The 25800-nt window shown below is 45.4% G+C and overlaps 1 protein-coding gene across 5 annotated transcripts in view; it reads left to right on the top strand.

Moving 5' to 3' along the window:
• Nucleotides 1-25800, top strand: part of CEP76 (centrosomal protein 76) — a 105259-nt gene that overhangs the window by 68579 nt on the left and 10880 nt on the right. For all 5 annotated transcript variants that reach the window (XM_033934120.1, XM_033934121.1, XM_033934122.1 and 2 more), the window contains 2 exons: nucleotides 4903-5236; nucleotides 8936-9153. In XM_033934120.1, the coding sequence (XP_033790011.1) occupies nucleotides 4903-5236; nucleotides 8936-9153 (552 nt within the window). The remainder of the gene's footprint in view (nucleotides 1-4902; nucleotides 5237-8935; nucleotides 9154-25800) is intronic.

The raw sequence follows: 25800 nt of genomic DNA, 5'->3' as shown, positions 1-25800 counted from the left end.
TAGTGAGGCATGACCTACCCTTGCAGAAGCCATGCTGACTTGATTTAAGCTGTCCATTGGCTTCGATGTGTTCACAGATGCTGCCCTTGATCAGCGCTTCCATCATCTTTCCCGGGACCGAGGTCAAGCTCACCGGCCTGTAGTTTCCCGGGTCGCCCCTCGAACCCTTCTTGAAGATTGGCGTGACATTTGCTATTTTCCAGTCCTCTGGGATCTCTCCAGTTTTTAAGGATAGGTTGCATATTTGTCGAAGTGGCTCTGCTATTTCGTATAATGTACACTTGTTACTAGTTCAGCAGTAAAATATTTGACTGGTACTTTTTGTCACTCATATGTGGACTGCAGTTTTTTTTGTCACTCATATGTGGAAGTGTCTAGAGATAATGGAGGGAGAAATCCCAGAGCTGAACATTAATGTTGGTAGAGCAGCACAATGTGTTGTTTTTTTTTTATTTTTTTTACGAGTTTTATTTTTTTTTTGGTTAGGTTGGGAAATTGAATTTTAAGTTGAATATTTTTTTTTATTAGTGGCTGTTTGTGTACAGACTTAAATAGTTAACCATTATGGTTGCAACACAAATAAGACAATCATCTATTCAGACCCCCCTACCCCCATTCCCCAAATAATTCCCAATCCTCATTCATCCCAACTCCTCCCTCTTGTTCCTCAGAGCAACAGTCCCACAGAACCAAATTGGTGTTGCCAGTACTAGTAAACTGATATAGATATTCAGATATCTAAGTTTGGTGATCGCACTCATACAGCAAGAGTATTTAGATAAGGGGGTCCAGACTTTTAAGAATTTCTTAGCATCCTTGAGAGTCTACCAACATTCTTACCATGTTGAAAAGTTCAGTAGTTTGCTGGCATCAACATTTAAAAACAAGATAGCGTAGCTTTTAAACTAGAAACTGGAGGAAGGCCGACTCACTCAAAAGTGCATGGTTTGGAACAAAGTATCTTTAAAAGATATCACCATAATAGGGAAGACGGGGCATCCTTAAAAGCGAGGTTGCAATAGAGGCCACATTAGACCTAGTTTCCTTAAATACAGAGCAGACTGATTTTAAAGATTGCAAATTATCTATGTCACCTGCTGAGTAAATTGTAAATAGGAATTATAAACTTTATTTGAAATGAGTGTGTGCAAATACCAGAAGCTAAGAAACAAGATGGGAGAGAATATATTACACTAAGTGAAAAAAATTTATTTATAAGATTTTTTTTTCTTTAATTCTTTATTTGATTATTCATTACAATAACAAATATTCACAAATATCCACTAAATTCTGTATATAAAATACAACTTAACATATAAAGGAAATTAATCAACAATGATATAGTCCACATTATAATAGTCACCAGTATCAATTAGAAACTTAAATCCATCAAAATTTAACATCACAGGCAGTAATTGGCCAATCTATATAAGTCATACACCCTCCTCCAATATATATAAAGTTATTAAAAATAGAAATTAAGCTTTCAACAAAAAGTTTCCTTTAATAAAGTCTTCTAACTGGACTGGTTAAAAAAAAATGTACTTATCACTTCCATAGGAGACTAAGCACTTGCATGGGAACTTCAAAAAGAAGGTAGCTCCAATTGCCACCACCTTAGGTTTTAGTTGGAAGAATTGCTTCCTTTTAAACTGTGTATGCCTAGAGACATCTGGAAATATTGTCACACGTTGGCCACAAAATGGGTCTTGTTTTTTCAAAAAATATAATTTCAGAATAGCCTGTTTTTCCAACTCTGTTTTGAAGACTACTATTAAAGTTGCTTGTTTATCAATTATGTCCTTAGAGGATTCAAGGAACTGTGATACATTCAAACTGTCAGGCGAAACAAGTTTATCCATTTCACCCTCTTCAAGTAATTCTTTAGACACTCTTGGAATGTAATAGAGGTTATCTAATTCAAGAGTATCCACTTTAGTATATTGTAATATATCCCTCAAGTACATTTTCAAGAGTTCTAAGGAAGACAAATAATAATAATAATAATAATAACAGTTTATATACCGCAGTTGTGTTACAGGAAAATTTAATAAATGGAGGTTTTTAGCCCTTACAGAATTTTCTAGTTTTTCTAACTTAGCATGAGTCAACATACCATCTTTAATATTGGAAACAGCAGTAGCTTGTAAAGTATTAACAACTTGATCTATTTTTTCTAACTTTTTTGCTGTTTCACCCTGTTTAACATCATGTTCATTAATTTTCACTGTTACATCTAAGGAAAACTGACATAATTTCAAAACAGTTTTTTGTAATGATGACTCTATTCTGTTAATACGTAGCCATACATCATTTAGAGTGATTTCTTTATCTTTAGGGAGAACTTCAGAGCCTTGCCCTATGACCATCTGCACTGGGGTCAGCTCTTTAGGTCCCTCCAAAGATTGTACTGAGTTCTTAGTCCAGGAGGTAAATATGTTTGTGGGGAAGAAGATGTTCCCTCCAACGCTGGGTGGGACTCTTCTAACCCTGGAGAATATGGTGGTTGAGGAGGTGGTGTACGTTCCCCAGAGGACAAAGAAGCATTAAGAGTATCCAAGTTTACCTGCTCTTTCACTTGCGACAACACAGAAGCCATAAGGTGGCGATCCATCGGACCAGTCATCAGAGTTGGTGGTATTACTTTGGCCTTCCTCTTGCCCATATTGGTAAATTTCGATACTCCTGCTCCCTGCTCCTCTTGTGCTCCGAAGGGGCAAGCCCCTTTGGCCTCACCCCTTTGGCTCATGACACGAGGCTCGCAACCGCGGGCCGCGTTCCGCAACTGGGTGTCGATTTAAAGATCCCAGAAGGACCCTCTCAGCTGGCTGGAGCTGTAAGCTGCAGGACTGCCTGCCCCGATGTTGAGAAGTGCTTCACAGCACTGGTGGCAGATTCTCTCTGCGGCTGGGTGTCGATTTTAAAGATCCCATAAGGATCCTCTCAGCTGGCTGGAGCAGTAAGCTGCGGGACTGACTGCCCCGATGTTGAGAAGTGCTTCACAGCACTGGTGGCAGATTCTCTCCGCGGCTGGGTGTCGATTTAAAGATCCCAGAAGGACCCTCTTAGCTGGCTGGAGCAGTAGGCTGTGGGACTGCCTGCCCTGATGTTGAGAAGTGCTTCACAGCACTGGCGGCCTATTTATAAGATTTTATATTCTGCACTATCAGTTAGTTTCTAGGCAGATTAAAGAATAGTAATCGGGTATTTTTCCCTATCTGTCCAGGCAAGCTTTCCCTATCTGTCCAGGTAAACTATAGCTGGGGCAATGGCAAGTGAAGTAACTTGCCTGGAGTCACATGCTGGGATTGAACTCACAACCTCAGGATGCTGATGCAGCAGCTCTAACCACTAGGCTACACATAATAGGAATCTCTGAGTCGTGGTGGAAGGAAGATAACCAATGGGACACTGTCATACCAGGGTACAAATTATATTGCCATGATAGGGTGGATCGAATTGGTGTTAAGGAGGGCCTTGAATGGACTAAAAATTCTACAGGTACCAAAACACATCTTGGAATCCCCATGGGTAAAAATTCCTTGTCTAAAGGAGAAAAAGATAGTGATAGGAGTTTACCACCATCCACCTGACCAGGATAAACTCCACCTGACCAGGATGAACAGACAAATGCTGAAATGTTATCAGAAATTAGGGAGCTACAAAATGGGTAACTAATAATGGGTGATTTCAACTGGGTAAATGTAACATGCTTTATAGAGCAGCTGGTTCAGGAACCGACAAGAGGTGAAATAATTTCAGACCTAGTGGAGTGCATGAATTGGTGTAGAAGGTAATGGTGCTAGGGCCAACTTGATAACAGTGATCATAACATGATCAGATTTGATATAATCCCTGGAGTAAGTTCACAAGGGAAATCCAATAGAATAACATTTACCTTTAAAAAAAAAAAGGAGGAGACTAGAATGGTAAAAAATATACTTAGAGGAGCAGCTGCAAAGGTCAAAAATTTAGATCAGGCGGGGATGTTATTCAAAAATATCATCCTGAAAGCCCAGACAAGATTATATTCCATATATTAAAGAAGGAAAACCAAATGGCAGCCATTATGGTTGACTAAATTCATGTTGGCTCTAAAGGGATGAGGCAAGCAGTCTTTACTTATTGAGGATCCAACACACACAAATGTTTAATGGTATTGTAGCAAAAATAATCCCAACAAAATTGTGAGTTAAGTCGTCTACCAAATGTATTATCAGCATTTTATCTCATTTGTAACCATCTTCAAGAGATGAAAGGTTGATGATGTATTTTGTGGAGCCAGTATTCAAAAACACTTTTTAATTTCAGGCAGTTTTTTAAAATAACTTTATGCACAGAATGCACCAATGTATTTTATTCACATACCGTAGATAGTTGTGTTTAAGAGCTGTAAGGGTCAGGCGTGATCCTTGGGAGGTACCAGCACTTCTGTTTAAAAGCCAAGGTTACCTGCTAAATGAATAAGTTATTTGTTTTAAGTTAAGCCAGCAAAACAGACCCAACTCTGACAAATTCAGCAGTGCTACTTAAAAGGTATACAGTAATTCACACAAAGTGCCAGCAATTTGTTGCTAAAAATTAGTCCCTACTTTAATAATATTTGATGTATTTTTGTAATATTTGATTGTTTGAAACAGTGATTTTGTGCATTAAGGGGTTCTTAGCTAAACACTTGTTTTTATGACAAGGTGAAGTCATATTTGATGTTTGTATCTGTATTCATTCTCCTAGTATAGCCATCCCTTTCTGATTTCCAATTATACACTGTACAACAATGACCAGAAATTACATAAAGATAACTGCATCATATTGATAACTACATATTAAAACAATAAAATTACTGTTCTGTGTTACACTAAGATGTTATGCATTCTCATGTTTAAATCCTATACTTTTCAGGTACATCCACAAGCCCATTAATCCTGATGATCCCCCACTAGTTGAACAGCCTAAGCCACTGTATCCCTATCGCACAATTGGCTGCGTCTTCAGCCATCAGAGGTTTTTGGGTAATTGCCAGCCTTCGGATGCAGTAGAGCTCTGCATGTTTGACTTGTATGATGAATCTAAGTGGAAGCCCATGAGCGAAGAGGCAATTAAATCTGTATGTAGCCCAGGATCTACCACTTCCTTGCCACCTTGTCCTTCTCTCTGTGCTTCTATGATTGATGCAGCTGCTGTGAGCAATGAGATAGAGCTACAACTGAGGGTACTGGTGTCGGAGCATAGGAAGGTAAGAATATATCCTGGTTCATTGAAAACTGTTCATTAAAAGTACCTTTAAGTCAAGACTAGAATCATAAAGCATGAGTCGCATTAACAATGTGTACCAGCAGTGTAGAAGAATAGACTTATTTATTACAATACTGGCAATTAGCAAAGTCAATGTACAAAGTAAGAAATGGGAAAAAAAAAGCTTTTGTAGAAAAAGAAAATGGAGAGATCTTGGGGGAGATATGGAAGAGAAGAAAAAGAGTGAGTTTAGGGACAGAGAGAATGGTGGGTCTTGCTGGGAGGAAGGAAGAGACCTGGGGAAGGAAAGAAAGAAATTTGATTTAAGGTTGTCTCTGTTTTAAATAAAAATAAAAAAAAAATCAAACAGAATTCTAACCCATCAAAAGGAGTTTTACTGTCTTATTAGCAAGGACTTTTGTTGTTTCTCCCTTTTTTTGTTAGACAGCCCTTAGCTAGGGAGTCGAATGTGTGTGACTGTGGTAAACTGTGGCTGCTAAGAAAGCAAACAGAATGTTAGGATTTATTAAGAATGGTGCAGCCATACCTTGAATACTGTGTGCAATTTTGGTCATCACATCTTAAAAAAGATAGTGGAATTAGTAAAAGTAGAGAGAAGGTCTACAAAAATTATAAAAAGGATGGGACAACTTCCCTATGAGGAAAGGCTAAAGCGGCTAGGCTCTCTTCAGCCTGGAGAAGAGATGGCTCAGAGGAGATATGATAGAGATCTGTAAGATACTGAGTGGAATGGAATGGAATGGGTAGATGTGAATCACTTGTTTACTCTTTCCAAAAATACTAAGATAAGAGGCATGCAATAAAACTACAAAGCAGTAGATTTAAAACAAACCGAAGAAAATATTTCTTCATTCAATGTGTAATTAAACTCTGGAATTAGTTGCTAGAAAATATGGTATAAGCAGTTAGCTTAGCAGGGTTTAAAAAAAGATTTGGATAACTTCTTAAAAGTCTATAAGCCATTATTGAGATGAACTGGGGGAAATCCACTGCTTAGTCATAGGATGGAGGGAAGAGATGGTTCCTATGGAGGAGAAGGGCAATGGAAGAAGATGGTGCATGAGAAAAGAAAAGGGAGGAGACGGTACCCATGGAAGGGAGAGGGAGGGAAGAGAGAAGGGAGGAGATGGTGCCCAGGGAAGGGAAGAGATGAAAACTAGATAGATTTGAGATGGAGGAATAAAATAGAAGAAAATTTGAATGCAGGACGTGAAAAAGGAGAAAAAATAAATGGTGAATAGACAGGTGGCCCTGGAAACAGATTTGAAAACACAGAACTGTGCTGTGTGTACAGGGAACGAGAGATTTAGGGAATGAGAAAATTAGAAAGATAAAATCACCTTATAACAAAGGTAAGAGAAATGATTTTATATTTAGTTTAATAATTGAACTACAGTGGTGCCTCGCATAACGGACGCCTCGCACAGCGAACGCTGCGCACAACGAACTTTATGTCTTGATCCGTACAACGAACTTCGTTTCACACAACGAAGTCGCCCGAGCTGCATCCTTCCGCGCAGGCACTGCGCTTAACTGCCCTCTCTCCGCCTGGTTCCCTCTTGCCCCCCCCGACTCCCCGACACGATCGGGGCAAGAGGGAGCTCAAGCCCTCTTGCCCCCCCCGACTCCCCGACACGATCGGGGCAAGAGGGAGCTCAAGCCCTCTTGCCCCCCCCGACTCCCCGACACGATCGGGGCAAGAGGGAGCTCAAGCCCTCTTGCCCCCCCGACTCCCCGACACGATCGGGGCAAGAGGGAGCTCAAGCCCTCTTGCCCCCCCGACCCCCCGACACGATCGGGGCAAAAGGGAGCCCAAGCCCTCTTGCCCCGCCGATTCCCCAACTCCCCGACAATATCGGGCCAGGAGGGAGCCCAAGTCCTCCTGGCCACGGCGACCCCCTAACCCCACCCTGCACTACATTACGGGCAGGAGGGATCCCAGGCCCTCCTGCCCTCGACATAAACTCCCCCTCCCCCCAACGACCGCCCCCCCCACAAGAACCTCCGACCGCCCCCCCAGCCGACCCGCGACCCCCCTGGCCGACCCCCACGACACCCCCAACCCCCTTCCCCGTACCTTTCTGTAGTTGGCCGGACAGACGGGAGCCAAACCCGCCTGTCCGGCAGGCAGCCATCGACGGAATGAGGCCGGATTGGCCCATCCGTCCCAAAGCTCCGCCTACTGGTGGGGCCTAAGGCGCCTGGGCCAATCAGAATAGGCCCGGGAGCCTTAGGTCCCTCCTGGGGGCAGGGCCTGAGGCACATGGTCGGTAATGTAGTGCAGGGTGGGGTTAGGGGGTCGCCGTGGCCAGGAGGACTTGGGCTCCCTCCTGGCCCGATATTGTCGGGGAGTTGGGGAATCGGCGGGGCAAGAGGGCTTGGGCTCCCTTTTGCCCCGATCGTGTCGGGGAGTCGGGGGGGCAAGAGGGCTTGAGCTCCCTCTTGCCCCGATCGTGTCGGGGAGTCGGGGGGGCAAGAGGGCTTGAGCTCCCTCTTGCCCCGATCGTGTCGGGGAGTCGGGGGGGCAAGAGGGCTTGAGCTCCCTCTTGCCCCGATCGTGTCGGGGAGTCGGGGGGGGGCAAGAGGGCTTGAGCTCCCTCTTGCCCCGATCGTGTCGGGGAGTCGGGGGGGCAAGAGGGCTTGAGCTCCCTCTTGCCCCGATCGTGTCGGGGGTGCCAGGGACCACACGGAGTCACCCACCGTACCACCCGATTCGGGTAAGCGCAGGTATCGGTGGGTGGCTTATTTGCGGGGGGGTGCCTTATTTTACATTTTTTTCTAAAAAGGGGGGGCTGTCTTATTTGATGGCCCTGCCTTATCATCGGGGAAACACGGTAGAAAAAAAAAAAAATGAACAGTTAAGTCCCAGTTTTTGCCGCTGAGACTCTGCCCTCTCACTGTAAAATTAGACTCTACTTAGTCTGTCTTTAAATTTAAAAAATGTGTGTTGTTTTAAAAAACAATTATGTTTTTAGATGTATCTAAATAAAAATAATAACCAAAAATTTATCTTTTTTTATGTCATCTTAGCATATTTTATGCTACAGAACGAATTATTTTTTTTAACATGTATTCCTATGGGAAAACGCGTTTCACACAACGAACGTTTCACATAACAAACTTGCTCCTGGAACGGATTAAGTTCGTTGTGTGAGGCACCACTGTATGTCAATTTTGAGAATTTACATCTGCTATCTATACGGGAGGGGTGGGAGCACTTTATACAATCAATTGTGTGATTAAATATTTTTATCAATGCACGGTCCTACTCTTTTGAGATTTTACCAAGTAGTTGTGAACTGGGTTGGCCACTGTTGGAAACAGGATACTGGACTTGATGGACCTTCTTGGGTTTGATGGTAACTCTTGTGTTCTTTACCTATAATAAGTGTTTGACAACAACAGTTCACCAGGCCTACTTCTTCCTCTTAAATATTTGAGCTTATTTGCTTAATTAGAGAACTGAAGCACACTGTGTGATCATGAGAATATTGGAATTACTGCAGATGTGAAGGAAAGTTTTAATAATTATAGGCGAGTTCCAGAAGTATCTATTAGTTCCAAGTGACAGTGATCAACTGTGTATGTGATAGTGAGTGGTTGGTTTTCTTCAGAGAACACCTGTCAAAAGTAAGCAACTTGTTAATGAAGTTCTCTCTCTCTCTGCTTTGTATTGAAGGATTTGGGCCTCACAACCATCTGGGATGACCAGCTTTCCTATCTCTTGTCACCAGCTTTGGCAGCATATGAGACTGAACGTACTACTGGCATCTCTGCAGGGAATGAAGAGTTTCAAGATGCTATCAGGAGAGCAGTACCTGATAAGCATACCTTTAAAGGGTTCCCTATCCATTTTCTACATAGAAATGCAAGAAGAGCATTTGTTACTTGTCTGCGGTAATGTAGCAGACTTTTGTTAAGCTTTATAATTTAGAATGCACTATACTAGTTTCCAGAAATTTTACAAGTATTTAAGGTTAAAAAAATCCAGTTCTGGTTTAGATGTTCGTTTTCAACTAGGAACTAGATACAGTATATACTTTTTTGGTTCAAATTGAACACATTTTTTGGGGGGCAAACTGATAACTCTGAAGTTGGCTAGGAATTATTTTTTGCACTGTGTGCTTCAAATATAGCTGTAGATGCAAAGTGGTTTTGATTTTTGCCTTCCTTTGACTGCCACTTGAACTTTTAGATAATTGGAAATCACTAGGGGCTAGATGCACAGAGCTCCGGCAACCTGGTGACAAACACTAGGGCCAGGATTCTCAAAAGCCCATGTTTAAAAGCGACAGTCTGCTAACGCAGCCATTTTAATACCGAATCTAAAAACCTGTGACATTCTTTAAAAAATCACTCATGCAAATGAGGTCGGCAGACAGCAGTGAAGATTTGCTAAATTTGGATGTGCCCATCGCTGGTGATAGCAATCGGCACATGTGCAGAAAAAACGCTGTCAACACTGTAAATTTAAAAAAAACCCAAAAAACACAACAGCAGGAGAGATTCCCACACTCTCCCGCTGCCCTAAAATCCCAGCTGTGACCCCCCACTGTAGCAGGAGAGTTACCCACTCTCTCCTGCTGCACTAACTAAACTCCCCGCCGTGACCCGACTGCCACAACACAGCAGGAGAGATGCCACTTTTTCCTGCTGCACTAACTAAACTCCCCACCACGACACGACTGCTCCCCCACTTAGTACTAACCCCGTCTCCACCGCTCCCTCCCCCTTACCTCAACAGATGAGCTAGAGGGACATGGACACCCTCCTCCCAGCTGGTGCTATGTCATCTAAAATGGGATTTCCCCTCCCTGGTGCATCTTGGGATGCACCAGGGAGGGGCCTGAGGCTCTGATTGGCCCAGATTGTTTAAGGCCTCTCCCTTGGGCCTCATCTGGGCCAATCAGAGCCCAAGGCCCCTCCCTGGTGCATCCCAAGATGTCTTTCTCCCTGGCTCATGATAGGCTGAGTCTTTCAATGGACTGCAATTCATCAGGAAACAATCATTCTTGTGGCTCCAGATTGGCCCCACAGGCCATGGTCTTCGATCAGGCCACAGCCTCCAGTTTCAAGTGCATCCAGACATCCTTTCATAGGGTCCAGAATGCATGGAGGATCCAGATCGCCTTGCTTATACGGCATGGCTCTTGAGCACAAAGGGTATTCAGAAGTGGTCTTTGCCACCCTTCTCAAGTCTAAGTTGACTACAGTCTCTGCCTATGCTAAGGCATGGAAGACTTTCCAGCATTGGTGCGCCCAAGAATGGGTGGAGCCATTTTCAGCTCCAGTTCTGGTGGTGTTAGCCTTACTCCAAGCAGGTTTTGACAAGGGCATCACTGTGGCTTCCCTTCGGGTTCAAGTTGCTGAGCTGTCTTGTTTCAGAACTCAGGACTGTAGAACCTCACTGGCGTGTCATCCGGATATTGTCAGCTCTACAAAACTTACAATCAGTGCTGGAAGACAAAACTGTAAGAATATTCTCAGCCAATGCCACAGCAGTGGTCAACCAGCAGGGAGGCACCAGAAGCACATCGCTCCAACTATAGGTGAAACTGCTGTTTGCTTGCGCAGAAAAGCACTTGTTGGCCTTCACGGCAACACATGTAGCTGGAGTGGACAATATGCAAGCAGACTAACTCAGCAGACAGAAATTGGACCTGGGAGAGTGGTTGTTGGCTCTATGGGCGTTCTACAACAAGAAAGCACCTTGGTTTTTCATTCAAAAATACGAGACCGGAAGTGCAGAGCTAGATGCCATTGTGCAACCATTTCTGAAGTCCGAACTGTTGCATGTGTTTCCTCCATGGCCCCTGATAGGCCGCATGGTCCATCGCATAGCATCCAATCCATGGAGGGTGTCTCATGGCCTCAGACTTGCCCAGGCTTCCTTGGTATGTGGATCTAGTACATCTACAAGTGGTCCCAGCAGACCAAAATAAAAGCTGTCTCCATATGTAGTGATTGTGTGTGTAACTAATTTTAATAATTCCTAGCATCCTATATGCTTTTTTGGTCGCTGCCGCACATTGGGTGGAAGATTTCATCATATGCTAATCACCAAGGTGGACCCTAGCATCCGGTAACTGTGATTCAGATTATTCTTCCCAATGTGCATCACTTTGCATTTGTCCACATTAAGGGCTCTTTTTACAAAGGTGCGCTAGCGTTTTTAGAGCACGCACCGGATTAGCACGCGCTATAGCGCGCACTACCTGAAATACTACCGCCTGCTCAAGAGGAAGCGATAGTGGCTAGTGCGCGTAGCATTTTAGCGCGCGCTATTCCTTACGTTAAGGCCCTAACTAACGCACCTTTGTAAAAGGAGCCCTAAATTTCATCTGCCATTTGGATGCCCAGTCTTACAGTTTCCTAAGGTCCAACTGCAACTTTTCACAATCTGCATGTGTTTTAACAACTTTGAACAGTTTAGTGTCATCTGCAAATTTAATCACCTCCCTTGAAATGCCAATTTCCAGATCATTTATAAATAAGTTAAATAGCACTGGTCCCAGTACAGACCCCTGCGGCACTCCACTGTTTATTCTCCTCCATTGAGAAAAACGACCATTTAACCCTACCCTCTGTTTTCTATTCGATAACTAATTCACAACTGAACTTTGCCACCTATCCCATGACACTTTAATTTTCTCAGAAGCCTCTTGTGAGGAACTTTATCAAAAGCTTTCTGAAAATCTAGATATACTATATCAACCGGCTTACCTTTATCCACATGTTTATTCACACCTTCAAATAAGTCAAGTAAATTTGTGAGGCAAAATCTTCCTCGGCTGAACCCAAGCTGACTCTGTCTCATTAAATCATGCTTGTCTATGTGTTCCACAATTTTATTTTTTATAATCATTTCTACCATTTTGCCCAGCCTCGAAGTGAGGCTTACCGGTCTGTAATTTCCCGGATCTCCCCTGGAGCCCTTTTTAAAAATCGGAGTAACATTGGCCACCCTCCAATCTTCAGGTACTATAGACGATTTTAGCAACAGGTTACAGATCACTAACAGCAGGTCAGCAGTTTCATTTTTGAGTTCTTTTAATACCCTGAGAAGTATACTATCTGGTCCTGGCGATTTATCACTTTTTAACTTGTCGATTTGGCTCAGTACATCTTTCAGATTCACCGAGATTTCTTTCACTTCCTCCGCATCATCATCCTTGAAAACTATTTCCGGTTAAGGTAGATCTCTTACATCTTCTTCTGTAAAGACTGAAGTAAAGAATTTATTCAGTTTTTCCACCATGGCCTTATCCTCCCTGAGCGCCCTTTGCTCCTTGATCATCCCACAGATTCCGCTATGGCCACATCCTCCCTGAGCGTCCCTTTTGGTCCTTGATTATCCCACAGATTCCCTCACAGGTTTTCTGCTTCTGATGTACCTAAAAAAATTGCTATGCATTTTTGCCTCTTTTGCAAGTTTCTCTTCATATTCTTTCTTAGCTGTTTTTATCAATTCTTTGCATCTAACTTACCAGTGCTTGTGTTTCTTCTTCTTTTCTTCATTCGGATCTTTTTTCCATTCTTTAAAGGATGTTTTTTTTTTTGCTAGGGGTTTTCCTGGGAACATTTTCACGTCATCTTTTAACCACGTCGGCTCTCGTTTCCTCTTCTTTCCACCTTTTGCTGATATGTGGAATACATCTGGTCTGGGCTTCCACGACGGTATTTTTAAATAACATCCACGCCTGGTTTACAGTCCTAATCTTTGCAACTGATCCTTTTAGCTTCTTTGTAACCATTTTCCTCATTTTATCATAGTCGCCCTTTTAAAAATTAAATGCCCCTACAGTAGATTTCTTTTGCGACATTACTCCCGGTATCAGCTCAAATTTGATCACGTTATGATCACTGTTTCTCAGTGGACCCAACACAGTTAACTCCCGTACAATGTCTTACATTCCACTAAGGACCAAATCTAAAATAGCACCCCCTCTTGTCGGTCCCAGACCAGTTACTCCAAAAAGCAGTCATTTATGACATCTAGGAATTTTACCTCCTTAGCACTCCCTGATGTAACATTTAACAAGTCAATGTTGGGGTAACTGAAATCAAAGAAAAAGCAAAAAATTATGTAGTACAATATAGGGCGAGAGAGAAACACAATATTTTGCACTAAGCTAAACACAGCATATAAATATGTGGAGTAAAAAGCCTCAGTTGATGCTTCATGGGCTCAAAAAAACTCAACAGCAGTGTTTACTGCAGTTCTATCACAATGTCCATGTTTCATTCATAGGATCAGTCAGCATCAAAATCAAAAAGCAAACGCTACAGTGTACTAACACCAAGCACTGTTGAAACTAAGCAGGAAAAACCTATCTGTATTTTCATTCAGGCACAGTGCTGCTGCTCAACGTCATGCATTGTTTGAAAAGCACATTCTATAAACGGTGCCTAAATTAGCAAAGCCGTTAAAAAAACAATTAACTTGCAAAAAAAAAAAAAAAAAAGCGCCTACAAAATTGATGCCTTTATTGCATCTACAGAGGTGCCTTAGAACACCTAAGGTTGAAGTAGGTGGTTAATGCTGGAAACAACCTTAGGCTTTCTTAGGCACCTCCATAGGCACGATTCACGTTAAACCATAGGCACCAGAAATGTAGGCCTTCAAAACCCTGGCCTACATATCTGGCACCTATGTTTGAGGTAGCCATGATTCTACAAACAGCGCTGTTGCATGATTGACAAGTGATTAGTAGCCATTTTTAGGCAGCTGCCGATATCTGTGCTGTTTGTAGAATCCAGCACATTATGTTTAACAGAATGTGAGATCTTATCTGCAGAGGCTTGTAAAAGATAATATGGAAGCTGCAGTGAAAACGAGGCTTGTCCACATCCTAGGGAGTATAATCATCAATTACCAATACCCAGTCTCTAACATTTTGTAAAAGACAGGTCATATTATATAAGTACATGTTAGGGATGCTCAGTCCTCCTAGCAGAATATAATTAAGGCCTGGTCCAGTTTCCTGAGATCTTTATGTAGGATCCAAAGAGGGACTTCTTGTAGTATGTAGAGACATCTTGAGAATAAGGTCATACAAAATAAACCAATTCTGCCATTTAGTGATAAGGGACCCCAGATCTAAAGCTGTTGTTTGGTGGATTGAAGTAGATAATTAATATTACAAGAATATAAATGGCAAGGATTAGCTGGGAGCTGAATCCCCATTCAAGCAAAGGATTCTGAAGCCCAGTGCAAAGGAAAAGACCCACCCAAGAGGGGGTGAAGTTTGTTGTTTTATTTACTCAGTTACTGATTAGTACAATTTACATACAAAGCTGAAAGTTCTAAGCATATATTCTGCTTTGAATATTCCAATAGCATTGACCACAGTAAGAACTCATCCTGAGCTTTGTATTCCATTTCCTCTGTGAAGTAAATTAGCATATTAGAGAAATGGGTTGCAACCAGCAGGTTGAGCAGATATAAACAGCCGTACTCTAATAACACTGATGTTTCTTTAGCACTCTTCAGACCGGTATAGGTTAATCTTACAAGCGGGTATGTATCTCATCATTGTCAGCCTAGCTATCGCTACCATTCAGCATTTTTAGTTGGCATTACTTATGTCAGCGAGGCCTATGGGAAAATTATATCAATCTGACTCTGGCATGGGAATGCAGATAGACCCTGAGGACAGAGAAACTGTTTTAAGTATCCCTGATATGTTTTAAGTTGCCCTGATTGAATCATAACTAGCTAAAAGGTGTTAATGTCTGATTAAGAGGGTGCTTAGGACAATGGGTCCAGGTGCATGGAACAAAGAAGCCAGAGACTTAATCCCATCTTCCATGCTTGCAGGTATCACACCCTCCTTAGCAATAAAATTAACCATTGTTTCAAACAGTTTGCAAGTTCTAAACAGAAAGATACTGGGGCATACAGGTTTCTATATTGAGCCAAGGTATAAAAGCCTCCTCTCTGCTCTATCAATAGAGCTATCAATCTATCTATCAATCTCTGGGGGAGAGGGGTCTCAACTCTCCCTCTCTTTCTCTGTCTATCCTTCCCTTTATCTATGGAACACGAAGCTTAGACCATTCCCTTTTTCTCTCTCTCTCTGCCTTTCCCTGAAACTTCACGCTTCCTTCTGGACTCTGTAAGGCAGGGAAACTGCGTTGCTCTCTGCTTAATTATAATGCTTATACATATTGCTTTTCTGTAAGACTATTTCTATAATATATTCTTTATGCAAACACCTCTGGCTATGCCTTCTTTATTCTACTTCCTGGTGAGTCATCTGTGAGGGAACTGAACCTGGGACCAGCGTTTGTCAGGACGCCTTTTCACTTAACCCCTACCACCATATATAGTGGGGCTACGAACAAAACTGACAATCATGATCAACAAGTGAAGACTGAAACAAAACTGTGAAATAGTACATAAGAGGTACCTTCTTCTATTCCTATCAGGCTTCTTTCAGTCTCAGCAGGTGTGAGGAGCTGTACCCATCTCCCTTGGTAGGTCTGTTGGAATTTGTTTAGGGATCCTAGTCCCCGTTTTTGTGCCAGATTGAGCTTTGGTGGGCCCTGTTTGGGGGTCAGTCCAACCTCAGGGGTGTCAAACCCGGCAGGTCTCGTGCTAGGTCCCTCCCCCCATTTCCTCCACTGCCCCAGCATTTTTTTTGAACTGCCTCAGCAGGAAGCCTTGCCCTCAAGTCAAGCAAGGCATGCTGCTTTGAGAGCCAGTGGAGTCTGTTCTGTAAAAAAAAAAAATAATCCTGAGGTAGTGCTAGTCTGAAGGGTTGCTTTCCCTTTAAATATTCTGTAAATTACTGTATTTTTTGACCAACCGGCACTTTTCTTCTAGCTAGGTCGCGTATGGACCAATTGAGCACTTCTCAGGGAAAGTGGTGCACAATTAGGTCCAGACACGAGGCACTTGTAGCCGGCCTGAAAACAGCTGTTCGTGCCGGTGCGGTTGTGGAGCCCCATCGGCAGGGGCTGCAGGCATCCAGGGCTCCCCAGCCCTAGTGCCTTGCAAGTCGGCATGGAGCAGTAGGGAAGCCCGGTCTTCCCCCACCGCCCCCTGAGGGATTCCCTCAGCTGATTTTTTTTAACAGCTGATGCTGGCTTGCCTGCTTTAGCAGCTGAGACAGTTCAGGCTTCCCAGCCACTACAGGCCCTGGAGGGATTATTTTTGGCGGGAACTTTGCCATTTTAACAGACATGCCTTCCATTTTGTCTGCAACCTCAGGTGACCTTCCCCCTATATTGGAAAAAACAGGGGCAGGGGCTGTGGCAGGGGGTCCCATGGGACCCTCTGGGGGGGTTTTCCCTTGATTTAATTTTTTCTTTCTGCAGAGTTTATTTTCAGGTGGCTGGGCGTCCCTCCACACTCTCTGTGGCTTAGCCTCTCTCTTCTCCTTTGGCGTCCCCTCTTCCTCCTCACTCATCCAAGCACCCGCGGGTGGCTTGGGTTGCGGATTGGTGGTTAGAGGATCGTGTTGGCCTGGATGAGGACCTGGACCCTCTCGAAGGTACAGCCGCTAGCGGCGGGTTTCCTGCCTTCCAGCGAAGAGGCGTCCGTGGTGTGCCTTTTTCAGAGGGATGAGCTACCAGACCTGATTCAGCAGGTCTCCTCAGTGCTGCGTTTTGAAGAAGCATCACCAGAGACCCCGTGTGTGTAGGATCTTCTTAGGGGGATCCGTGCTGCTTCCCGCTCTTCTCCTATGCATCAGGATTTTGGGGATCTCGTACTGGTGCAGTGGAATATGCCGGAGGCGCCATTTCAGTTGGCGCGCACCATGGCTCATTTGTATCCCACCCCGGAGGGGGATAGGGCTACTTTGAAGTTGCCAGTGGTGGATGCGGTGTTCTCAGCGATTGCTAAGCGGCACACCATGCCTGTTGAGGGCGGTTCTGTCTTAAGGCACTCTGAGGAGCATAAGTTGGAAGCCATTCTTAAACAGAATTTCGATGTCTCTGCCTTGGGGGTCCAACTTGTGGGGAGTTGGTGGCTCGTGCCGTGTTTTGGTGGGCTGAGCGTGTCCTGGATCGTGAGTCTGATGACTGGTCCTTGGTGGATCAGGAGATGGCAAAGATTTAGATGGCTGCTTCGTTTCTCTCGGCTGCTCTCTATGACTTGGTGTGGATGTCTGCCAAGTCTATGGCTATTGGAGTAGCCGTGCGATGTACCTTGTGGCTTCGCATTTGGTCGGAGGATGCCGCATCCAAAACTAAGCTTACCAAAATTCCCTTTTGGGGGTCTTTTTTGTTTGGAGTGGATTTAGATATGTTGGTTCAGACTCTGACAGACTCTAAGGTGCCCTGCCTGCCTGAGGACAGTGCCTGGCCAGTGACTCAGGGTGGCACTGACCGCAAATACCGCCTTGGGCGTGGGGCTGCTACTTTCCAGGCTTCGGGGTTTTCCTGGGGTCATTTTTATAAGCGCATGCAGTCCTTTCGGGCGGTGCGCCGGGAGGCTGGGAATCCCTCCGCCAATTCCCCCATTGCCCATCCTGCCCAGTGACTCTTTGCCGGTGCCCCCTTTGGCTCCGGTGGGTGCCTGGCTGCGTGAGTTTTTTCCCCAAGTGGGCCGAGATCACGTCCGCCCAATGGGTCCTGGAGGTGGTGCGGGACGGTTATGCTCTAGAGTTTGCCCGTTCTCTACCAGATTATTTTATAGCCTCTCCATGTCGGGCGGCATGGAAGACACAGGCTTTTCACCAGACCCTTCAACGCTTGCTCGATCTCAAAGCAGTTGTTCCAGTATCCCCTCAGGAGTGTGGCACCGGCAGGTACTCAATTTACTTTGTGGTGCCCAAGAAGGAGGGGGACCTTTTGGCCCATCTTAGATTTAAAAGGGGTCAACAGGGCTCTCAAAATTCACTCTTTTTGCATGGTAACACTGCGGTCTGCCATTCTGGCGGTTTAGCCGGGGGATTTCCTGACTTCTCTCGATCCGACGGAGGCCTACTTGCATGTTCCAATTCGGGCCTCCCATCAGCGCTTCCTTCGCTTTGCGATCTTGGGTCAACACTTTCAGTTCTGTGCACTTCCTTTTGGCCTGGCCACGGCTCCCTGAACGTTCACCAAGTGGTTGTTGCAGAGGCCTTGAGGACAGAGGGCATTCTGATGCATCCTTACCTGGATGACTGGTTGATTCGGGTGAAGTCATTGTAGGAGAGCACCTGGGTTACGGCTTAGGTGGTGGAGTTTCTTCAATCACTGGGATGGATGGTCAACCTTTCCAAGAGTTGGTTGGTCCCATCTCAGCGTCTGGAGTACCTTGTGGTTCTGTTCGACACCTCCTTGGGGAAGGTCTTCCTTCCAGAGGCCCGGGTATGCAAATTGTAATCTCAGATTCGCCTGCTTATGGCGTCCCAGTATCCTTGGGCGCAGGATTTCCTCCAAGTCTTGGGGTCGATGGCGGCTTTCCTAGATGTAGCAAGGTGGACGTGGGCCTACATGTGTCCTGTTCAGTATGCTCTGCTTCAGAGGTGGTCGCCCCAGAGGCACAATTTGGATCGCCCTGTTCTTCTGAGAGGCTTGGCACGCTCCAGTTTTTGTTGGTGGCTCCAGACCTCTCATCTGGTTCAAGGGACAAGTCTGGATCAACCACAGTGGATGGTGCATCTCACTGATGCCAGTCTCCTCAGTTGGGGAGCCCAGTGTCTGGGTCACTCAGCTCAGGGCACCTGGTCCACAGAGGAGGCGTCCTGGTCAATAAATGTACTGGAAACCAGAGCTGTCTATCTGGCGCTGTTACCCTTCTGCTCCTTGTCAGGCAAGTCAGTCAGAGTTCTGTCGGACAATGCCACGGCGGTGGCCTATGTCAATCATCAGGGGGGCACCAAGTGCACTCGGGTAGCACAGGAGGCAGCTCTGCTCATGGTCTGGGCAGAGTCCCACCTTCAGACCATCTCGGCCTCTCACAAAGCCGTCCAGAGGAGGGTGACGAAAATGATAGGAGGCTTGCGCCAGAAGACGTATGAGGAGAGACTGGAAGTCCTGAATATGTATATTTCAGCTAATGGCATTTCCCAACTACTTGTAATGTATAAAGTGCTACTCTTTTGGTATACCTGTACCCAAAAGCCTTCACAAATTAATCTTTAAGGCCATATTCATTACAGATGATGATTAGTATGGGATTGTTACTGGTTTTTACATGTATTGAAATTTAAAGGGTTATTATCTCATGTTTATGAAGTAATAAACAGCATGGGGCTCATAATTAATTAATTAACTTAATTAACTTTATTCTTGTATACCGCCATACCCAGAGAGTTCTAGGCGGTTCACATAGGTTAAACATGGATTACATGCAGTTAAGAGTTGGTTGAACAGATTTACATAAATTAAGTATAGTTACGTGCATCGTTACATGCGGTTCACATAAATTAAACATAGTTACATGCAGTTAAGTAATAGTTGAACAGAGTTGCGTGGAGTTAGGTGTTGAAAGGAGCAGGGATGCAGGCAGGGGAGAAGATAAAATTGGGGAGAAGGAAAAGGTGGGTCGGGGGGGAGGAGGGGCGAGATAGAGGGGGGGGATCTATGAGGAGGGGGGCCATTAAGTGTCGTGGCTTTGGAAGAGGTGTGTTTTGAGTAGTTTTCTAAAGCTGGGGTAAGTTGGAGCCTCGAGGATTAATTGGGCTATCCATGGGTTTAGCTTGGCAGCCTGGAAGGCGAGGGTTTTGTCGAAGAATTTGTTGGAGTGACAGAGTTTTAGGGAGGGGAAAGCAAATAACTGGATTATCCCAGGACAAGCAGGCAGCTATTCTTGACTGATGGGTGACGGCACCGACGGAGCCCCGGTACGGACAATTTTAGAGTGATTGCACTCTAAGAACTTAGAAAGTTCTGGTAGGCCGCACCGCGCATGCGCGAGTGCCTTCCCGCCCGACAGAGGCGCGCGGTCCCCAGTTTCTTAGTTTCCGCGGAGCTAAGAAGACGCGTCTCTCTCAACGGCTGTTGTGAGAGGATTTTTTGTGACTTCCCGCTCGCGTAAACTTTTTGAGGAATCTTATTTCCTTTCCTTTTTTCTTTATTTTCTTTCTTAAAAAAAAAAAAAAACATTTTGTTTTTTTGCCTGTTTTTCGGCCTTGCCCCGGCGGGGCCTTTAGCCACCATCGAGGCCTCGGCCTTCGATTTGGCTGAAGCCGTTTTTACATTCATGCCCCCCCAACCCGGCTTCAAAAAGTGCCAGCGGTGTGCACGACCAATTTCACTAACTGATCCTCATAATTGGTGTCTCCAGTGTCTTGGTCCCGACCATCGAGCGTCAACCTGCACCCGCTGTGCAACTTTAAAAAAGAGAACTCTTAAAAATCGAGAGATTCAACAAAAATTATTGTTTGGTGCCGAGATGTCTGATTCTACACCGGCACCGACATCGGCACCGGCGCAGTCGGCACCCACATCATCGACACCACGCGATACCGCGGCGGTGTCGACTCCAGGTAAGCCGGCTAAGAAGCCTTCCCCGTTGGAGCGTCCTCCGGTCTCGATGGCAGCGAGTCCAATTCTGCCGACCTCGAGGCGCCCACGGAAGCGCTCCGCTCCAATAGAGGTGAGCCCCTCGACATCGGGGTCCTCATCCTCGGAGCGTAGAGCGGCACCGCAGGTACCATTAAAGAAAAAGACGGTACCGGTGCCTTCCCTTGAGGAGCGTATAGCTGCTGTTCTGAAGGCACAACTTAAAGACCAGCTACAGCACCTCCTACCTCCAGCCCTGGCATCGAATTTACCGGTACCAGTCCGGTCTGAGCCACCGGTACCGATAGTGGACCGTCCTATTTTATCGACGTCCACTCTATCGGTACCGGTACAGTCGGTTTCCTCGGTCTCCATGCCGATTCTGGCTCCGGAGCCGAGAGCTCACCATCAAGCTGTACAGACTTCGGCTCCGGTGCGTACTGTAGCATCTCCCGGTACCGAATCAGGCAGGTCGGGGAAGTCTCTTCACAAGTCCCGGCATTTAGAGCCTTCCACTCCAGAGTCTCGAGACCGGAGTTCTCAGGTTCGAGACCCTGACTTATGGGGTGACTCGGAGGATCCTCTTCTTTCGGAGGGAGAATGCTCTTCTGGTGATGAGGACCCGTCTGTTTTAGGAGCCTCCTCTAAACCAGAAGTGTCTTCCTTTTCTTCATTTTTGAAGGAAATGTGTGATTCTCTCTCCATTCCTTTGGAGGCTGAGTCAAAGAAATCCAAGGCTTTCCTTGATGCCTTGGACTTTGACCAGCCTCCAAAGGAATACCTTAAACTACCTCTCCATGATATATTGAGAGAGACGTTTTATAAGAATCTGGAATCTCCTTTAACTATCCCTGGAGCTCCTAGAAAGTTGGATTCCTTGTATAAAGTCATTCCTATTCCTGGGTTTGACAAGCCCCAATTACCTCATGAGTCCCTTTTAGTTGAGTCCACTTTAAAAAAGTCCAAAGGGGCTAGTGTATATGCCTCAGTCCCTCCTGGCAGAGAGGGCAAATCTATGGACAAGTTTGGTAAAAGGCTATACCAAAATGCTATGTTAGCAAATCGATCAGGAAATTATGCATTCCATTTCTCTTTTTATCTTAAGCACCTAATACAAAATCTCACTGCTTTTGAGAAATATCTTCCTGATAGGAAAAAGTCTGCTTTTCACCACACTTGTTCATCTCTTTTACAGCTTCGAAAATTCATGGTAAGATCTATCTATGATACTTTCGAGCTGACCTCCAGAGCCACTGCCATGTCAGTGGCCATGCGAAGGCTAGCCTGGCTTCGTGTTTCAGAACTGGACGTTAATCACCAGGATAGGCTAGCCAATACACCTTGCTTAGGGGATGAGCTGTTTGGAGATTCCATGGACTCCACTACCCAGAAATTATCGGCTCATGAGACCAGATGGGACACGCTTCTTAAACCTAAGAAGCCTCCACCAACCAGGCCCTTTCGTCCACAATCAACCTACCAACGTAGATTTGTGGCTCGTCCTCTGCCTCAAACTGCACAACAACCTAGGCGTCAGAGGCAACAGCGTCCAGCTGCTAGACAACCTCAGCAACAACAGCAGGTAAAACCTACTCCTGCACAAAAGTCTACCCAACCCTTTTGACTTGGTTCTCCAGAACATAGCCAGTCTTCTCCCTCCTACTCAACTTCCACAGCCTATAGGAGGACGCCTTTCTTATTTCATAAGCCGTTGGGAACTTATCACGTCAGATCAGTGGGTTCTGAACATCATCCACCACGGCTACTCTCTCAACTTTCAGACTCTACCTCCTCCAAGTCAACCAAAAGAGTCTGCTTCGCACACTCAGTCTTTCCTTCTTCTCCAGGAGGTTCAATCTCTTCTCCTTTTGAACGCCATAGAGGAGGTTCCTCTAGATCAAAAGGGACAGGGATTCTACTCCCGTTACTTTTTAGTCCCCAAAAAAACAGGAGATCTCAGACCCATTCTAGATCTCCGCGATCTCAACAAATGTTTGGTCAAAGAAAAGTTCAAAATGCTCTCTCTAGCCACTCTTTATCCTCTTCTAAATCAAGGCGACTGGCTATGTTCTCTCGATCTCAAAGAAGCATACACTCATATACCGGTCAATCTGGCCTCCAGACAATACCTACGCTTCATGATCAATCGTTGTCATTACCAATACAAGGTGCTACCCTTCGGTCTTGCCTCCTCTCCGAGAGTATTCACCAAATGTCTGATTGTGGTGGCTGCCTTCCTGCGATCTCACCACCTTCAGGTCTTTCCTTACCAGGACGATTGGTTGATAAAGGCCAATTCATCTCAGACTGTTCTCCTGGCCACCAACCAAACCATCAGGTTTCTTCAACTTCTGGGGTTCGAGATCAATCTACCCAAATCTCATCTCATCCCCACTCAGAGACTTCAATTCATAGGAGCTGTCTTGGACACAATCCTCATGAGAGCGTTCCTGCCGTCCAATCGTCTTCAAACGCTTCACTCTCTATGTCAGCAGGTGCTTCCACAGCGTTCCATCACAGCAAAGCAAATGATGATTCTCTTGGGTCACATGGCCTCCACAGTTCATGTCACGCCTCTTGCACGTCTTCACCTGCGCACTCCTCAATGGACACTAGCTACCCAGTGGTCCCAAGCGACGGATCCTTGCTCACGTCACATATCTGTGACATCATCTCTTCGTCAGTCTCTACAATGGTGGTTGGTATCCTCAAATCTGTCCAGAGGTCTTCTGTTCCATCAACCTCCTCATCAACTAGTCATCACCACCGATGCCTCCCCTTATGCATGGGGAGCTCATTTGAACGAGTTCCAAACTCAAGGTTTTTGGACTGCCCAGGAAAAGAAGCGTCACATCAATTTCCTGGAACTCAGAGCGATGTTTTATGCCCTCAAGGCCTTCCAGCATCTTCTTTTTCCTCAAGTTGTCCTGTTGTGCACAGACAATCAAGTTGCGATGTACTACATCAACAAACAGGGTGGGACGGGCTCCCGCCTCTTATGCCAGGAAGCCCAAAAGATCTGGACTTGGGCCATAAATCACCATCTATTCCTGAAAGCTATTTACATTCAGGGAGAGGAGAATTCCTTAGCGGACAAGCTCAGCAGAGTTCTCCAACCTCACGAATGGACAATCGATCCTGTAACTCTACAATCCATCTTCGCTCAATGGGGCACCCCTCAGATAGACCTCTTTGCAGCTCCTCACAATCATCAGCTGCCCCTATTCTGCTCCAGACTCTACTCACCTCACCGTCTGGCAGCGGATGCTTTTCTCCTCGATTGGTCCAATCTGTTCCTGTACGCTTTCCCTCCTCTGCCTCTCATGTTGAGAACCTTATTCAAGCTCAAGAGGGATCGAGCAACCATGATTCTGATTGCTCCGAGGTGACCCAGGCAACATTGGTTCTCCCTTCTACTTCAACTCAGTTCCAGGGAACCTTTTCTTCTGCCTCTGTATCCTTCTCTGCTTACTCAGCATCAGGAAACTCTTCTACACCCCAACCTACAGTCTCTGCACCTGACAGCTTGGTATCTCTCGGGCTGACTTCTCATGATACACTCTTGTCTCAGCCTGTTCGTTCAATTCTGGATGCCTCCAGGAAACCGGCCACTCTTCAATGTTACCATCAGAAGTGGACACGGTTTTCTTCATGGTGTCTTCTCCATCATTATGATCCCACTTCCCTTGCAGTGGAGACATTGTTGGATTATCTCCTTTCTTTGTCAGACTCTGGCCTCGTCCACTTCAATCAGAGTCCATCTTAGTGCTATAGCAGCTTTTCATGAGCCAATCCATGGAAAACTCCTCTCAGCTCATCCCTTAGTGTCCAGGTTCATGCGGGGTCTTTTTAATGTGAAACCACCTCTTAAAGCCCCTCCTATTATCTGGGATCTTAATGTAGTTCTTTCCGCTTTAATGAAGCCTCCATTTGAACCCTTGGCTACTGCTTCTTTCAAGTTTCTCACTTGGAAGGTGCTTTTTCTTATTGCTCTTACCTCTGCCAGGAGGGTCAGTGAGCTCCATGCACTAGTGTCGGATCCACCTTTTACGGTCTTTCATCATGACAAGGTGGTTCTGCGTACTCATCCAAAGTTTCTCCCGAAGGTTGTCTCTGAATTCCATCTCAACCAATCCATTGTTCTGCCTGTCTTTTTTCCAAAACCTCACTCTCATTCTGGTGAACAGGCTTTACATACTTTGGACTGTAAGAGGGCTCTGGCTTACTATTTAGACCGTACTAAGCCTCACAGATCGTTCCCTCAACTCTTTCTGTCCTTTGATCCAAATAAATTGGGACGTCCTGTTTCTAAACGTACGTTGTCTAATTGGCTGGCAGCGTGCATTTCATTCTGTTATGCTCAGACCGGACTGACACTGGAAGGTTCTGTCACAGCCCATAAAGTCCGAGCTATGGCAGCATCTGTAGCTTTCCTCCGGTCCACGCCCATTGAGGAAATCTGCAAAGCTGCCACTTGGTCCTCAGTTCATACTTTTACATCTCATTATTGTCTGGACACATTTTCCAGACGGGATGGACACTTCGGCCAATCTGTTTTGCAAAATTTGTTTTCCTAATGGCCAACCTTCCCTCCATCCCTCTTTTTGTTAGCTTGGAGGTCACCCATCAGTCAAGAATAGCTGCCTGCTTGTCCTGGGATAAAGCACAGTTACTTACCGTAACAGGTGTTATCCAGGGACAGCAGGCAGATATTCTTGCGTCCCTCCCTCCTCCCCGGGTTGGCTTCTTAGCTGGCTTATCATAACTGGGGACCGCGCGCCTCTGTCGGGCGGGAAGGCACTCGCGCGTGCGCGGTGCGGCCTACCAGAACTTTCTAAGTTCTTAGAGTGCAATCACTCTAAAATTGTCCGTACCGGGGCTCCGTCGGTGCCGTCACCCATCAGTCAAGAATATCTGCCTGCTGTCCCTGGATAACACCTGTTACGGTAAGTAACTGTGCTTTCTGCGGGGGTTCTTGACTCTGTTATTCAGGATGAAGTGTGGGTTGATGTAGTTTGGGGTTAGGCCGAATACTGTTTTGTAGCAGAAACAAGCGAATTTAAATAGTACTCTGGATTCCAATGGCAGCCAATGAAGTTTGTG

The sequence above is a fragment of the Geotrypetes seraphini genome, chromosome 2 (genome assembly GCF_902459505.1).
Source record: "Geotrypetes seraphini chromosome 2, aGeoSer1.1, whole genome shotgun sequence".
Taxonomy (NCBI): domain Eukaryota; kingdom Metazoa; phylum Chordata; class Amphibia; order Gymnophiona; family Dermophiidae; genus Geotrypetes; species Geotrypetes seraphini.
The sequence above is the reverse complement of the archived record's forward strand: the minus strand, read 5'-3'. Positions and strand labels throughout refer to the sequence as shown.